The sequence below is a fragment of the Vidua chalybeata genome, chromosome 1 (genome assembly GCF_026979565.1).
Source record: "Vidua chalybeata isolate OUT-0048 chromosome 1, bVidCha1 merged haplotype, whole genome shotgun sequence".
In the NCBI taxonomy this organism is placed as follows: Eukaryota; Metazoa; Chordata; class Aves; order Passeriformes; family Viduidae; genus Vidua; species Vidua chalybeata.
In genome coordinates this window covers 76,137,417-76,156,361 of record NC_071530.1, presented here as the reverse complement: position 1 = coordinate 76,156,361, position 18,945 = coordinate 76,137,417, and the positions used below count along the sequence as shown (strand labels likewise).

The window sequence follows — 18,945 nt, the reverse complement described above, 5'->3', positions numbered from 1 at the left end:
TGAAAACATAGCCCTCCTTTTTTTTTTTTTCTAGATCCAAATACCTCATATAATTTTCATCAATGTAAGGACCACAGGCAAGAGGTCTTACTGCTACTAGGCTCCTAATTTATCTGCTATGAGCTACCTAAGCAAATCAATAAGCAAAGTGAAGCCACTAGATCAATAATAAACATTCTGTTGCAAGTTGTTCATCTCTGCTGCATGTCTTTGTATACCTTTTAAAAAGGTTAGCTTTCAGGAGTAAACATTAAATGCAAGTCTGACTTGCTCATGGGGGTTTTGTGTTTCCATGGTTCCATTTCCTTCCCACACTTTCAGGTGCAACTGTCAAAATTACTTTGTGTCTCACATACTCTATGCAATATACAGGATGCAAAGTTTTTAAAGTCATGACTTTTTTTCACCAGACAGACATAAGTGGGAGAAACAAAGGTCTCAGTTCAACAGAGCAAGAAAATAAATCCAGAATTCTGATACCAGTTCTGATACCTTTTACACCTTTTTTACCATTTCTCCTCATCAATTTCCTTGTCTGTAATAAATTGTGACAGTGCTTTTGCTTGAATATGCGCACAGCATAAACTCCGTAAGCCAATTTAGTAAGCCAGGCTAATGTGATCATGCCTGATTGCTCTTTACATTGCTACCTAAAGACCACTAAAGCTCAACAAAATTTCACTTTGATGTCAGCGCTCAGAGGTGAGTATACATTCAATGTACTGAACAAGCTCATTCTCATACATAACATGTCTTTCATATTAAAATCATACAGAATGAGTAATTGTGATATCCTGCATCATGGGAGTCAATTAATACATTACTAGTAGCAGTCCCTGAAACAATTTTCATCTCCTTGATGATGACACTGTGTAAATGTCTAATGGAAATAAAACATAGCTACCTCTAATATTGTTGCTTCAGTTATGGGAATGGAATCTGATAAATTACAAAAAACCCTTTTGACAACTTTAAATGAAATATTCTTATGATCATATTACTAAAAATCTAGTGGAAATACAATTTTAAAAAAGATTAGTTTAATCAGGGTACATTTATGTGTTTTTTTTTCTTCAAAGGGCAGTAGCTTTCAAATTCACTGCACGTATTTCTTTTCCTTAAATTTTATTTTTTCTTTCATGTCAACTCAATGCTTATGAATAATGCCAAAATGACAGCCACTGCTCTGTAAAATTGTTTGTCTGAACAGATTCAAAAAAAGCAGTGCATAATTTCCTTTACAGACTACCCTGTCATACAGATACTCACCCAAGAGGGAAAATAACTGTAAAAAGAGAGCATGTATTCAGAAGTACATGTTGATTTAAGCCTAATGGAAGGTAGTCAACATTAATTCCATCATATTAAAAATTATCCACTATAAAGTGCATAAATAAATTCTATGCTCATATTTCAGATGGAGAGGATAAATTATAAAGTTTTGAAAAAGCATACTGTTCTGGTCACAGATATAGAGCTCTGCTTCCTCCAAATCAGCGCTCTTTCTGCCTTGATATATTGGCAAACCTTTGAAGATGATGAGGATTTCTCAGAAGAGAGTGAGATGAAAAATACCATATTGTTACATTACCCTGTACTGCCACAGAACAGTCATGAGTATTAAAATTTTCAGCATCCTTTTCTTAACAAAAAAATATCTGTAGTAGCTTGTATGTGAGCATGCATTAATGTGACAGAGGTTTAAACAACAAACTTGTAAAACATAGGTTATTAATTGGCAGAAAATTATCTGGTAAGCTGAAGTTCTGGGATTTTTGTTGGTTGTTTTTTTTTTTTTTTTTTTTTTTTTTTGTTGTTGTTGTTGTTGTTGTTTGGTTGGGGGGTTTGGGGTTTGTGTTTTTTTTGTTTGTTTGTTTTTTGTTTGTTTGTTTTTTTGTTTTTGCTACACTGGAAAATAGAAGAGAAATGTCCACTACACTGAAGAGGACTTTGCAATCTCTTCCTATGCAACCAGTCTGCATCCAGTAGAACTATCATATGCCTGTCATTGCAAACTTGAGGACAGACAGCAAAAAAAATCTCACTGGAAGCAATTGTCCAGGTGTGCAACACAAGAAAGATGTGATGCATTTACACACTAGGAATGCAAAGACACATGCAGCACAACCAAAACCTTTGCTAGTATTATCTTGACCATGTTGTTTGGACATATTTGTAGTGTTCTGGTAGGGCTGCACCCCGTTCAGCTATCCTTGCATAAGGGCAATTAAAACTGCTGCCTTGTTTGTGTGTGTAAACTGTGCTGGGACTTGTTTATGCTTGAGGACTTGATCCTCTGATGATTTCTGTCACCATTCACTGAGACCTGTGCTTTTGCACAAAAAAAAAAAGGCATGAACTTTTTGTCTTCATCCACACTTGCTGGTTTTGCCTGGCTTTCTGAAGCTTCACGGTACCAGGAAAACAAGTAAAACACTGCAAAGTAAATGAGGAAGCCTTATTTTACTCCCAGAATACTGTCCATTTTCATGGGTCACATGGTAATACCATACTCTAATTTTACTTTTTAGACTGGATCTGCTTAATGAATGTTGAGCAAAGAGGGTTATCTTCTGTAACCAATCTGATGGATTCTTATTCTTCTTCCAGATTACACGAGCAGATTCCCAAACTTTAATAATCAGGTCAAATGCTTTTAATGTGTAAGCTTCAAGCACTATTTCAAAATCACTACCTGTAAGTTAGACTAATCCCTATCAGTTTGTAAACTATATTTTGATTTGCAACCTGACATTTCTTGAGATAGTGGTCTAAAAACAGGCATGAAAGGAATTACATGCACTGGCCAATAACAGGAGACATTATTTCTGTAAATCTGTATTCTCTTACAGAAGGTTTACAATATTAACTAGTCACCTCAACTGTTTAGTGAAACTGTCAGCTGATTTAATAGATACATTAAAATCCTATTTATAAATTACTGTCACATTATTAGTGCAGTAGTTCTATAATAAGTAATATAAATGCCTATGCACAGGTGCCCTGATATCATGTCTAGAAGAAGACAAAACCGTTGTGATTTCAGGTCACATGAACTATCTTACACTTTATAATATACTTATTACTACTTTAAAATATATAACAGTAGCATTATAAAAAATAATTAAATTGAAAATATATGCCTTTGGAAAAAAACATGTAATTTTGGTGAATCATTTGATTCTGCAGATTTAGTTCTGCAACCAATCCAGAACTCAACTGCATTTAACATCTTAAAACTATGATGTGATTTTAAAAAATTGCATATGATCTGAAGATATTGATTAGCGACTGTTGGATATATTTTAGTATGCTGACAATGGTTTGAATTTATATGAAGCTTGGCTTTTGCTATCTGGATCTAAAAGCACAATTTCTCTAATAAACTTCTCTCTTTCAGTGTTATACCTGCATTGCGATTTTTAGGAAATAAGGGGAAAGCACCAACATCTCCATTTTGGTTTAGATTATTATTTTGTGTTCTGTTTTTTTGTAAGAGATTCATCAAAGATGACATACAAAGATTGGCAGGGTTTGTTGGGCTTTCAGATATAGTAAAGCAAATAGTTAATATAGATAAAACAAGTTGTGATAAATATCAAAATAAACATTGTTGAAGAAAGTTATTACCTAGAATTAATTGCTCTATTCTAGAAGCAGGTGTTTCGATGTAAAAAAAGGGGTTTGACTTTTTGACTTTCCTCATACTTGAAAAGTGTAACGCAATTTGTAACAGTTCAAAAAAGTCTTAAGAGGTAAAAATATTCCAGGTAAATCTGTAATAAGTGTTAGTCTTAATGAAAATATTCTATTAGTTCTAAAGTTGCTTATAAACTTAATTTCAGTGGAGCAAAAACAGGACAAAGGAAGAAGCTGATTCATCAGTACATTGATCATAGTCAATTTTGTGGAAAATTAACATTTTTTGGCAGTTTAGAACTGACCCTAAATGACTACCAAGAAAAATTTACACAAAGGAATAAAGACTAATGAAAATATAGTGATGTATTAGTAATATCTCTGTCTTTTGACATTAAAGGCACAGCAATCACACTGCCTGTGCTACAGCACCAAATGTGATGAGAGTTCTTGTTGGTATCTTCAGCAAGGTGCCAGAAGACATGTCTTAGAGAAAGTGTAACTTGTATCAATTGGATATCACAAATATGATTTTTTTCATTATGTGGTCCCCCTTTCTTCAGACTTACAGCAAACTCATTGTATTAACTTTGTGATACAGACACACTGCTTTGCAAATTGCTTTGACCGATACATTTTAGGGCTTGCCCATCACGTGCAATATCCAAGTACATTTTTGGCTGCTGTGCTGAATAATCTAGTGTTTTATTTATAAATCCTCAGAGTAGTTTTATGGAAGGATAGGAGGAAAAATTAATTTTCTGTTGATTTATTTACATTTAGGAAAATAAAGATTTTTCACTCATACACTAAAAAAAAAAGGTTCACAATGGTATTAAAGTAAAACCTGAAGCATAATGACTCATTTTTACAGTAGGTAAATTTGAAACCTTGCTATCTAGGGAAGTGGCATTTGGGGACCCAGGAAACAAATTCCTGACATTATTTTCACTAAGTCCTTTGCTTAAACTGAAAATTTTACCCAGCATCCAATTATACACTCTGCTAAGATTTTCTTCACGTGTCCTTTTCAGCTTTCCTATCTGAAAACTCTATTGTTTAAATTCACCACCTCCTCACCCCTCAAACAGTTTTCTGTCAATTACTTATGCCCTCTTAGAGAAACAGTGGCCATATAATGAGGGGGAATTGCAAAACTTCTCTGTGGGCATGATTGTGCATGTCTACACACAGTATAAAAGCTGTAGTGCAGGACTTTGAATTATAAAGCAATAAAACATATTAGAAACACCTGAAAACAATCTGAACAATCAGAAATAAAAGTAAATGGTTCTGAGACATAAGACAACAGACCAAAAAGGATGCATCTTCATTAGCTGAAAACAGACTTGGAATAACCATACCAATCACAGGAATGACTGTTCATTCTGGGCTTGAAATTTAAAGTTTATATCTTATCTCTTAATATCAGAACAATGTTTGTTGCTAAAAATCAAATATGCTATCACAGTAGTCTCAATTAAAATTAGTTGTGAAACAGACATATCAGGACTCTTATTTTGTTTCCTTGCTTTTATTATTGTTGTTGCTGTTGTTTTTGAACAAGAATAGGGAAATAAGACAAACATACAGAGACAGAAAGTATATCGTGACTACAGGAAAGGCTGGATGGTAAAAGCAATGAGCAGAGGGAACTACTGCCAGTTGAAGAAGATTTGTCCCACCAGAAACAGGTACACATTTATAATACATTATACTACTTCTCTGTATCATTTGAACTTTCAAAGAAATAGTAAAAAATTACCTTTCCCACATACTGAGGTTCAGAGCCCATGTACTCCTCCAGCACAAAAAATTGATTCCACACCCAGCCTCGTTTGACTCGCTGGGCAGATGATCTCCTCCCTGGCACTGGGACAACATTTTCTCTTGGCTGTGCTTCTAAGATCTCTTGTGCTTGTGGATGCAGTGGTGTTAGGAGACCTCCATCGAACAGGACCCAGAGAAGCAGGGATAAGCAGTTCCTTGTGAGCATTGGCAATGGCTTCCCTACCGCAAGTAATAAAAACTCCAGCACTTAATGCTGAGCAGAAGAATCCAGGTTTGAGGTGTCTGTGGCCTTCACCACTTAGCTTCTGATTTTATTGCAGAAATGCTAATGCAGGCATTAATCCTTCTGATGACAAGGTATTTGCCGCAATAAATTCCATCTATAGGGACCTATAAAAGAGATTTACATGCAACATCAAATTACACAGGATTACAGTGAAGCATTCATCAAAATTCTCACACCTAGTTAGTTTCTAGAGACAGAGAAAAATATTAAGAATCACAGTTTAAAAGAGATTGCTATTTTCATTGTAGCATTGAGCTGCTCTAGAACATTGTGTAGTTATTACCTCATTCTTGCTCTGCTCAGCATTACCATTGTGTCTGTCTCGAGACAGGGCTGTAGCATTTGTTTTAGGATCAGTTATCAAACAAAACTGTTTCTCATCAGTGATAGCAAAAATGTTTACTAATTTTTAAAATTTTTACTCAAATTTTACTCAAAAATCTTTTACTCAAAAAAGATTTACAAACAAAATACTGGAGAACAGGGGATCCACTCTTTCACCCTATTGTCCAGAGCAGGAACCTTTATTCGCTTTCTCTTCCAGAAAAGCCTCTTGAAGTCTTCTCTATAGTGTGCTTGATGCCAGGTATAAAAAATAACTGTCTGTAGGACTTAAGATAGATGCATTTTACATTTTAAAAGCAAAAATACAATTTATAGCACTATGGAATTCACCACTTTGTTAGGGTCATATTGTGTCATTGATTTTTAAGCATAGTTTTCTAGGAAATCAATAGAGTTCTGGTTAAAAAGCAATGACATGATATTGACCTCAAAAAAGAAGAATAATAAATTACTTGACCATATATACTATTCTTTTTCAAATACTGTAAAGGTTATATTTTCCTTATGAATAATATTATTACTATCCATAACAACAAATAGCATAGAAATTCTTATTTTTGGGGTACATGCTGAAGTATTTAAATAGAAAGGATTTATAATCAGGATCCTGGAAAACTTAACAAGTCTTAAAAAAGTAAGAAAAAAAAAACACCCTAGAAGAAAAACTGCACTTCCTAGGCTAAATTTAGGGTGACATTTTCTGTTCTGATTTGAAAGGCTAGGTTTTAGGTCTTAATGAAAAAGAAAGTAAAAAACGTGGTAAAAGGTATCTACTGAGTGTTTTAATTCTACCTTCAGAAGGGATAAAAGATGAGAAAAGAACTCCCATCTGCTCAGGATCCTTTAAATAAAAGTTTTTCTAAGTTATGTTCAAAACATTTCAATGTTTTTCATCTACAGCAAAATATTATTTTGTGCAATGAGTAAAAAACTTCTTATTTGCACAATCATTTGCAGTCTATGGATTTTATTCCAGCAAAGTAACTTTAAGACACAACCCAACCACAACAGAGATCTGCATTCAGTATGTTTTATATGAATTTATTTTTTACTGAACAGTTCACATGTGCTTTTTTGCTTCTCTTTTTAATGCATTCGGTGATATATAACATTGCATTCAGACTGTGTTCATCCATAATTCAGTTCAAAGATTTCCAAACTTTTTTGCCTCTCCTGATCCATGGTTGCAGAGTACATTCCTCGTTTTTATGGCAAAATCATTGTAAACACGAAACATAGCAAAAAAATAAAACAAATGAACTCAATATATCCTTTTGAATTGCCCAGACATAGATGGGAGGTGGAAACAAATATAAAAAAAAAGGGGCAGGATAGTCTGCACTGCTTCAGAAATACCAAAATCATGTTGTAGTCAATTTAATTGCCATACCACTTCTCTTTGCTGAGAAGACTCTGTACATTGCAGTTCTCCCAGCAGAGCTCTGCCTCCGGCCATGTCTGTCAGTCAGAGAGCTTTTAAAATGTTATACAGCACCAAAAGTAATGCAAAGAGATTGAAAGACTTCAATGAAAGGAGAGCAATTCCCCCTCGACTTGAAGGTTAGTAACCAAGTGCAAGACACACAGCACTTTAACCCTTTCTCCATTGGTCTCCCTGACAGCCTCCCAGAATGCCTATTGCAGAGTCAGGAAAGAGCAATGCCAGTGCTTGCTTTATTTCCTACAGCTTCAAAAAGATGATGAATGGAAGGGTCAGAGAAAAAATGGGAGGCTAATGGATGTTGCAGTACAGGATTGTAGCACAGATGCCCCCATCAGCTGCAAAAGAGTTCAAGGTGAAGAATCTCTTTCAATTTTTATTCCTTTTTTTCTTCTTTTTTTCTTTTATTTTTTTAATTTAAACCTCAGCAAGGCAAATAATTGAGACTGTCATACTTTGGCACTTGAAACAATCACTCCAGCTTGCCATTCTGTAACATTTGTGCTGCAGGAAACTGAGGCAGAAGGTTCTCCCCCAGTAGCTTCTTCTTCCCCATAATTTCATTGCTGGCTTTGCAGGAGGCTTTGTCTGATAAAATGTATTTCATAGCACCATTGGAACTTGTACAGGAATTCAAAGGCTAATATATATATTTTTCTTTTGGTTTGTGCTTATTTTTTTGCACTTTCTTTTTAAGCTATATCAAAACCTTAGTGTCTTTATATTGTCAAATATCCATTGGTCCCTTATGTATCTCTGATCAGAAACTAGGAGACAAGGATTTAGAAATCCACTCAGTACAATTAACCATAAGGATGGTTAAAACATGATTTCCTAAATTTTTAGGGTATTATTTCCAGTGATGCTCATAAAGAAATACTTATCCAGTGAGATAGTTGTGAACAGACATGCACCCTCATTGCATCTCTTTCCTATATATTACAGAAGTACAGATGGTCAGATTTTTCTTAGATCTTGGGGTTTTTTCAGTATTAGCTGTTGCTACTCATTTCTTCAAACTATCTTGTATGGATTTAAGTACCATTATGCATGGTCTAATTAACCCATAAAGAGAGCTACCAAGGGATGCCCTGTATGAATTTAGCCCCACATATGTTTTTATTACCTGTGATTACATCTATTCATTTTCCCAGTTCGATAAAGGGAAATAAATGACCCAGAAGCAAGCATGGACAGTCTGTTAACACATAATTATTAAGAAATCTTGATCATATTTACTGTGTCCCCCAAACTGCAGGCTTAAAAACTCATGAAATGCAAATGATGAATAAAATATCACTACTAAAATTATTTACTGGGAATAACAAAATACAGCATAAATGGTGCTCCTGCAAGAATTTTGATTGTGACCTAGACTATACTGACATTAATCTAGAGAGCCTGAGCAAAGAAATGCTTTTGGAATACAAAACTGGTGCATGCCATTGCTGCCACAACAACGCTCAATCAATGGGAGTCATGATACTGCAGACACAAATCACCTCACCAAGCTTGGCAAAGGTTATCCCTTATAGAGAGAACAGCCATAAATCCTCTGCAATCACTAGTATGCACATAAGGCCTTATGTAGAGAAGTATTTGAAAAGAAACTTTAAATGATCTTTGATCTTGTCATGGTTTAATCCCAGCCAGCAACTCAACCCCACACAGCGGCTCGCTCACTCATGCCCAGTGAAGAAGAGAATCAAAAAGATAAAAGTGAGGAAACTCATGGGGTGAACTAACGACAGTTTAATAGATAAAGCAAAAACTGCAAATGCAAGGAAAACAAATAAGTTCATTTACTCCTTTCCCATTGGCAGGCAGATTTTCTGTCATCCTCAGGAAAGCAGAGCTCCATAATACATAGTGGTGACTTGGGAAGACAAATGCCATCACTCCAAACATTCCAACTTTTCTTCTTCGTCTCCCCCTCGCCCCAGCTCTATATGCTATCCATGATGCCATATGGTCTGGAATATTCCTTTAGTCAGCTTGGATCAGCTGCCCTGGCTGCCTCCCTTCCCAACTTCCTGTGCACCCGCAGCCTCTTCACTGGTGGGGTGGGGTGAGGTGCAGAAAAGGCCTTGACTACATAAGCACTGCTCAACAATAGCTAAAACATCCCCACATTATCTACACTGTTTTCAGGAAAATGGAGAACACAGAACCATACTGGCTATTATGAAGAAAATAAATTCTATCCAAGCCAAAACTGGTGCAGACCTGTATGATGTATCTACTTGGATCAGACCACAGATGCAGTACTGTCACACACAGACAAGCAGGAAACACTAAAGCTCTATGATGCACTCAAAACTGTCATCAGTCCAGCAAGGCTGGTAATTGAACCTCCATGAATGGAGGCAAATTTCTTACCAACAAAGTATCCATTATGCACTGATGGTGGGAACATTTCTGCAGCCACCTTTACCATAAATCTATCAGCATAGAGAATGCTGTAGCTCATGTGAAATAAGAGCTAATGTAGAGCAACCATCTTCCTACCCATAAAGAGGTTTGAAAAAGCTTGGCGGTACTGTAAGATGGTTGATCATGCCAGCAGGAAAGCCAGATGACATCTATAACTATGGATATGCTGTAATAACTGACCATGTAATCTTGTTTCTCTGCAATATCTTGCAGTAAGAAAATAAAACAACAGGAAAAACAAGTCCATGTTTTTGGTATCTATTAAAATTAACTGCTAAAGTATTTGAGATTATATATCTTCTGGTTAAAGAATAAGTAAAAGGATATGGCAAATCTTTCTCTGAATTTAGACAAATCAGTTAGGTGTATATCCTCAAAGTTATTTAATTAAACAGATGCCATTAGATTAGACTCTAAATTACCATATTTCTTTGTGAGTTTGATTTTCTTCAGCTTCACAACCTACCTGGATACTTTGTAAATGAAAGTAATTTTTCCTCTTTCCACCTGGTCTTTTTAGTTACCGTGGGAACTACTTTGCAATATCAAAAGAGGAGTTAGGAGGGAGTTTACAAGTAAACAGATGACAAATCACAAACTAGAAAATACTTTAATTCTCAATCTGTCCATCCTACAAGTCAGAAAACGTTCAATAGATTAAGCAGGTCCCACCTCTGCAGCTACTACTACAACTTGGCAAGAATAACATCTAGAATCCATGCCAGGTAACTGTCATGGGGAGAAAATAATATCAGTGTTTCAACCTGCTGGAGTTTTAACATCATCCAAACCAGTTATTTCTGGTTATTTCTTCATCTCCCTTTGTGTGAGATTCAATAAGCTGTATAAACTGTCCTAGTTTAACATCTGTCAGTAACCAAGCACCACACAGCTGCTCACTCATTCCCTCAGCCAAGAGGATGGGGACAATAGAACTGGAAGAATAAAAGTGGGAAAACTTGTGGGTTCAGATAAGAGCAGTTTCATAACTAAGATATTAATAATATTAATAACCATAATAATCATATTACTATGACATTAAAATAACTAAGGGACAGAAATAAACCCCAATAAATACAAATTAAAATAATTGGGCACCACCAGTGAATCAATGTCCAGCAGTCCCCAAGCAGCAGCTCCCAACATTTCCCCTAATTTATTGTTGTGCATGATTCCATACGTTATGGAACATTTCTTTGGTCATTTGGAATCAACTATCCTGGCTGTGTCCCCTCCCAGATTCTTGTGCATCCCCACATGTGTGCTGGTGGATTGGTGTGAGAAACAGAAAAGGCCTTTACTCTGTGTAAGCACGGATCAGTGGTCAATAAAGTATCCCTGTTATCAGTGCTGTTTCCAGCACAAATCCAAAACCACTGCTCCCTACCAGCAACTGTGAAGAGAATGAACTCTGTGCCAGCTAACACCAGTACAGAAGCCTAGGCTGGCTCACTGGCTTTTTAGATTGAATCCTCACAAAGATGAAAATCTGAATCTCAGTCCCATTACTTCAGAGGTTGTTTATAGGAAGTTGCTGATTAAGAGAGGGAACAGAAACCAAAATCACCTAAGCTAATCCCAAATATTATGTAGATAAGTGGTAAGAGCATTCTGATTTAATGTGAGAAATATATGTAGAAAATACACATATGGAATTGAATATTTGTATTTCTGGAAGATGTATGTCATCATATGGACAAGAACTATACTCTGTAGACTACCAAACAACAAATAGATGGAAGCATTTTCCCTGCAATAAAGTGATTTTAGCTCACTTTTGTTAAATTCTATTACAAAAGCCCCCAAATCCTACCATTTAATGTCAAATATTTTGCTTATTATAAAGTTACTAATTATTCAACTTGGCAAGAATATTATCAGTTTGGTTAAGGCTATGATTTTTGGATTTGACTGCCAAAGCCACTTCCTCTCCCTATTTGATTGTTCTCTGCAGAGATGTATTTTGTATACTAGTCAACAGATCAATTCTGATGTTAGTTGTGCCTACAGAGTAATTCCATCTATGAATCTGGACTACTCTATTGAGTTTTAACTGGCATAAAACCAAAGTGAGATGAGAATGATGTCCCCCATCTTTGAGTGCGATTGTCCTTGTAAGCACATAAGAGGAAGGTTACTACAAAGATATATTAAGCACAAAAAATGTGTGATATATTCTATCAATACCCAGTAAACACATTTTTGAAATGCCTAACATTGGAGAGAAGTCTGGCATTTCTAAGAATGCCAGACTCCTTACAATAATAATAAAAATACTACTACTACTACTACTAATAATGGCTTACAATAATAAAATAATTAACTGGTCCTGCATGCAGCTATTTATACATATTGTGTCAGCTTTATCATCATTAGTAATACTTACAGGAGATTTTTTATGACTGAGCCATCATCCTCTATCAGGGAAATTATCACTTCTAATTCACAAACATGCATAAGAATATGAGGGAATTAATTGTTGTTTAAAAAAAAATAGAGACTGGAACTTTCATTATAAAATGTAAATACATCTGTAAATGCACAAGTCACTGTGGCTCATTGAACTCTTGAAAGTTAACTCAGGTAAAATGAAATTTCACTTTCACTCCAGGTTAATAATTAATGTATATTTTGCTGAGATTCAAATTCAGGCCTGTACTACTCTGTAAATACATAGTGCAACTCTGCAGTTTAATCATCAGTTAAAAGAAAGAAACAAACTGTTTCCAAAAATAACAAAGTTTCCTTTACAAATATGGTCAGATAATGAAGCAGTGTCATCAATTTCATTTTTATTCTGTCTTGTGTCATGTTTGACTCAGAAAAGTCTTATGGTCAATCTATACCTACTTTGTCAATGATCTAGAATCTTTATTTTTGATAAATTACAAACATTTTCATTTCTGCTAGGAATCTGTCAATGTCAATGCTAAAGCATGGACAATCAGGAAACAATCCTTCATTCTACTGTCCTTCTACACTTTTTGAATAAATATATGAGATGGGGGAAAGGAGGGAAAGGGAAATAAATCAAAACATTTCAACAGATTAGGAATACATGTAAAGAAATAATTGACAAATCTGAGGCTGCAGCTGAAATATATAATTTTGTATGTAACATGAGATATTGAAATGCATGTGAGTATATTTTAATGTAATCTTTACCATTATTTTCTTAATCCTTGGGATATTTCTGTTTTTCTGTACTTGTCAATAATTCTATCAGATTGCAGACATACTTTAGTTAAGATTTCATTATTAAAAGATTTTCTGCTATTGGTCAGAACCTGATTATAAGAAATTTGAAACTATTTATTACAGTTTCTGGTGTCAGAAGAACTAAAAAAATATACTAAGTTACAAAATTAACTCAAAGATAGAAATTTTGAAGTGAGATCTTGCAGGCTTTTTGTGTGTGTGTGTGTATTGTGCATATGGTGATGCAATTATTGCTTATTATCAACTTGGTGTATAACCTTAGACATTTAAAATTGAAAATATGGGTCTCATCTTGCCCATTATTGCAACTTCTATAAAGTAGATTTAAATGTCCTTGTCTCCATCAACATAATATTAAAAGTTGCTTAATCCCCAATATACCTTCTGTAGTAGATTATGGAAATCTATAGTCCAATTTTTAGATTTCAATCTTTTGAAAAGTCAATAGATTTGTCCTAACAGCACTGAATTATATAATTTCATATATATATATAATATATATATATGAATTATATAATATCATAATATATATGATACCATCCCCAGGAAAACATGACAGACAGCAGTTGTGCCCAACAGGTTTCTAGCCATTAATCTTGTGAATTTTAACAGGTAATCCCAGAGACAACAGGAGTGAGAGATAACCCATCAATTTTCTGAACTGTGAGAATATCAGCTCAGACTTTTCAGTATTTTGGAGTCACCTACTTTATTCTGAGTTTTCTCCAATTCTTAATAAAATATAGCTCTTATGACTGGTAGTTTATCTCTTTTCACAACTCCTTTTGGCTTGTTTTCACCCTATCTACATTTGCTGCTAAGACTATGACTCTTTTCTTATCATCGATGAACTAAAAAAACCTCCAAAAACAAAACCTTAATGGATTTTAAAATACCAGAAATAGTAATGCTTGAGTTTCTATTTTGATTCTTTAAAAGTTTTCTTTGTTTTGCCCAGCATTACTGCACAGGAATATAAGGTCATTAGAGCAACTGAGGCAGACTCTAGTTAGACTGGCAACAGCTACTCTAACTAGAAAGTACAGCCATCTACAAATAACTTCAGCCAAAGTAATCCTCATTTGTATTTTGTTTTTCAAAACTGGATTTGCTTCATGAAGACTCACCAAATATCAAAGCTGTGTGTGAATAGTTGTGTCTCTCATCAGGAAACCTTTCACTCAAGTAAAACCCTCTACTTGCCAGTCAGTGTGGAAGTGCTCCCAAACTAAGTCAGTGATTAAACTCAGAGATGGTAAAAGCAGCCAGGAGACATTTTGTGTACAATTTCTAAAAGAAGATTAAATAATATTTGTGCCTCACTTTCATCTGTATAAATCCTCATGTCTCTTGTGTACAATTGCTCATTTTCCAAATTCAAGAGTAATGAATTGAGTAATTTTGTAACAGATGCCTGCTGTGAATTTCAGCAATTATGGCCAAGCAGAGACAATAGATGAGGTGCTGCACAAGGAAATAAAGTGACACTCAGTCACTACTGCAGCTCTATCTGTCTTGTCTAGAGAAATAAATGCAAATCTTATTGGTGAAGATTTTCCTTTTAGATTCTTTCCTACCTTTCTAAATTTCAAATTAAAAGGTCAGGAAAATAATGTATTAGAAAATAAATATTTCTTGTCATCTGTGTAACACTCACACTCAGCAACATAAATTATTGGTACTTTTATTTCCCCATTTTGTACACATATGTATTTTTATTAACTGATGTGAATATATTTTCATAGTGTCATTCACAAATGTATCTGCTATAATTTAATAAATTAAAGGTAAATATTATTTTGTGACTGTTTCATTGTTCATATATACATACATGCCCAATCTCACAGATTCACAGAAAATACAAGAAACAGACAAATTTAAATATGAAATGCAAAATCTCATCATTCCTTGTAAGCTTACAATTTCAAAAGCACATTTTTTAAAAAATAAAAATGTCCATAAAGGGTCATAAACTATTTTCAGTTAGCACTGATTTAACTTAGAATAGAAACCATTTCATCTTACTGTGTTTCACCCTTAAAACCCTGCTTTGAATGACTTCAATAATTAAATTAGTATTAATTAAAAAAAAGCACATATTTTCATAAACTATTACAGTCAACATCCTCATTCTTTATAAAAGGCAGTGGTTACTTTTTCTTTTTTGTTTGCAACTTAAGCAAGATTTTTCCATTATTTTGGTCTGAGCTCCTTCCATGCTACAGTAAAAATGCAACTGTATAGTGGCTAGGTGGTTTATGATTAATGTAACTTACCTCAAGACATATAATGAGCAGCTGGTTTATTGCATATATTGCATATTTTATTTTTTTATAATAAACATAAATTTGTCTAGTTATTTCAGTCTGCAAAACTGCGGTTTAGATAGGAAATCGATAATGTCTTTTTAAGGTTAAGCTCAGTGAAATGAAGTGCTGAAATAGTCCTGATGAAATTGCACCTCAGGTGAACTCAGAAAGAACAGCATTATGGCAGGAGGATAATGTCATACCTGCAGTATTATAGATTGCAGCCAATCAATCAGACATATTGTAATCGCTAAGGTCACTGTCCTGTTCTACTAAAAAAATACCTTCAGGTCTCAAGGTAAAAAGATTGACACATTTAGTCTGGAGCAACCTAAATCAAATATTTCCCTAAGATTAGTGAATTAACCTTACTAGAGAACACAACCCAGAGACACACATTTTATCCTGGTATAAATGGAGTACTGGGCCTAAGACTAAGCTGTAAAGAAGGCTACTAATTTGGTGGAAATAAACATGTGTTTCCCTCCATGCAACCTCTGATCTGTGGTCAAGTGTGACCCACTATGGTGTTCCTCTAATCTCAGAATCATAGAAACACAGAATGTTTGACATTGGATGGGACTCCTGAAGTTCATCTGGTCCAAACCCTCAGCTCAGTCAGGGTCAGCTACAAGAAGCAGCTGTAGCTACATAGGCAAAACAGGATTTTTCTACAGATGGAGACAACACAAACCCACTGGGTGACCTATTTCAATGGTCTGGCCATTCTGCAAGTTTTTGATCCACTTCACTGTCCGCTTAACTTCTTCAGTTTCTTCATGAGATTGTTTTTGCAGCCGATGTGAAGAGCTGTTCTAAAGTCAAGGTAAACTACATTCACCACACTTCCCTCATCCACCAAGCCAGTTGCCTCATTATAGAAAGCTACCAGGTTGGTTAAGCGTGATTTCTCCTTTGTAAATCCATACTGACTTCTCTCAGCCGCCTTTTTGTCCTTCACGTATTTGGAAATGGTTTCCAGGCTTCCAGAGCTTTATTATTTTCCTGAGGACTTAAGTGAGGTTGATACCTTAGGCCCCATGGATTTGTGTATATACTGATTGCTGAAGTGCTCCCAACCTGGTCCTCCATCACTGAGACCAAATTTTCTTGGTCTATACATTAGCAGCAGGTACTGCCTGTTTTCCAGGAATTTCAAAGCCGCACCCACATGCACTATGATCAAGTATCTTCATGAAGATGGCTTTTGTTATTTACACTAAGACAGTAAGTGAGCCAAAATAAGCCTTTGTATTTTTCAAACTCTCTTCACTTTCCTCTAAGAAAGGAGACTTTGAAAGTCCAGAGGACTTTTACAGAAGATTATTGTTCATTTTTCAATTAAATTCCCATTTTCTTCCTTATAAATGAATGAGTCTCATTATTAGTTAGTCCATTATTATTATTAGTCCATTTATTAACATGGAAGCCCAAAATATAGGTCTATATTTGTGTTCCTAAATAAAGTACTTTGATTTTTCAGAAATACTGTGGATTTCAAATGCCTGGTGAAAACCTTAAAATGCTTTCAAGAAACAAGTTACACTCTGTACTCTAAAGAATTGCAAGCAAATAGCAATACACATGCAGATATTCAACACATATTAAATCCACTAAATAAAAGCTATTTGAAAGACAACATTTTAATGTAATGGACAAAAAGAGGAGCTCACCTATGACATCTAAAATATGTATATGGAATTTTTTTCACATAAAAATCTAAATTTTAATAGTAGGGGTCACGCTTTATCATAAACATAATGAACAAACTTTTTGTTTTTTTAATGAACAAATCTTGTTCAGTGACAGAATTGTTACGTGGAAAACTTTCATATGTAAGTAGAGAAAACTCAGTTTACACAGTGAGCTTTTAAAAATATATCTGTAAATTAATTTCCTTATATCTCTAACACTTTACAAATTTGCCTAGATTCCTATATTTCTCTAACAGAAATAGTAAAAATATTTCTCATCATATTATGACAGATCATTCAGATATATAAAGAGAACAGTTAATTCAACATAAAATCAAGTATTTGCTTTGCTGAGTGTTATAAGGTATTAAAAGCAATTGATGATATAAAAGACAGTAAAATTTTATTGCTTATGAAAATTCCAACTGAAATGCTTTTATAACTTTACCTCACTTTAGCTAAAACTTTCTCTGATGTTAGAGCTTTTGAAATTCCTGGGAGAGTTTTATCCCCAGGAAGAGTCGTATTTTCCTTTTCAAAAAGAATAAAACCAATTCTTTGGTTTTTCCCCTTTTGATACACATACATATTTTTATATGGTTTGTGGCATTAAAGAGCATTTAAAACCAAACCCTGCAACTTGGAAATGGAATAAATTCATACTTTTTAGATTATATAAATCACTATTGGCTTTACTACTCCTTTGTTTTGTCAGACAAAGCATAATGCAGCAAACTCTTCTGACTGAGAATTTTCCATTGACTCACCACTTGCAACTCTTCTGTTTCTCAGCATCTGCTAAACCACCAGATGTATTTCCACCTATTTACCTGCTTTGTTCAGATCCACAGACAGAATTTCAGGTGAGGACCAAAGAAAGAGAGAGACCAGACAGGAGCCCATCAGACACATCTCTCATCTGATATGTGTGAAACAGAATCTCTGTTGAGCAGTTCAAAACCTGGACTGGAACTAAGGTCACAAACTTTAGACCCCTAGCTATGTTTTGATATTGCTGAAGAAGGGGGCTATCCCTCTACTTTTGTTTGAGTAAATATCATGAGGTTTCTACAGAATTTATTTGCATAATAATGGAAAGTGCAGAAACAAATCTACTGTCCCCAAAGGAAATGAGAAGGAAAAACAACGTTCCAAGATTCAGGTTTGTCATTAGCACAGAATGAGCTACTAATTCTCTAGGATACATAACCCCCCAAAATCATAAAGTACTACATCTTCTGAAAGCTCTTCCTAGTTCAGAAAAAAAGGCTGTAGTTCTCAGTTACCTGTGTTAGCCATCATTATGGTATTCAAGCATCACTAATTATATTTAAATATTTAACTAGTTAGCATCTGCAGCAATACTTGGCAGCCTGGCTGGGCAGCAGCACACAATCAGAGCAGAAATAATTGTTGTGATTATTTCTTAATAAGGTAGCTAAAATGGCTCTCAGCTAATCAATGAAAAAGACTGACTTATTCAGCCCTTGTTTAAAAACAAGCTGAATAATAGTTATGTAAATGAGAGTTTTTAGACAGGTTACAGACTTTAACACTATTACTGAGAAATAATCACACTACAGTTAGGTAAGAAAACCTGCAAATGAGGTGCAGGGAATTTCTAATTTCCCCCTAAATCCACAGATGTGTGTCAGCAACTGTACAACATCCCAGTTGTCATACTGGCTCAAGTTAGAAAAATTAAGAGCAAAATACTGCACCAGCATTCCAGCATGTCAACACATCAATCAAGTCACCTCTTCATTGGTCACTAATTAATCACCTTCC

The 18,945-nt window shown here is 34.8% G+C and overlaps 1 protein-coding gene across 1 annotated transcript in view; it reads right to left on the bottom strand.

Moving 5' to 3' along the window:
- The window catches only part of LOC128794275 (cadherin-12), a 153,482-nt gene extending 147,847 nt beyond the window's left edge, over positions 1-5,635 (bottom strand). Inside the window, exon 1 of the mRNA XM_053954025.1 lies at positions 5,405-5,635. Coding sequence (XP_053810000.1) covers positions 5,405-5,635 — 231 coding nt within the window. The remainder of the gene's footprint in view (positions 1-5,404) is intronic.
- Between the last annotated feature and the right edge of the window lie 13,310 nt (positions 5,636-18,945).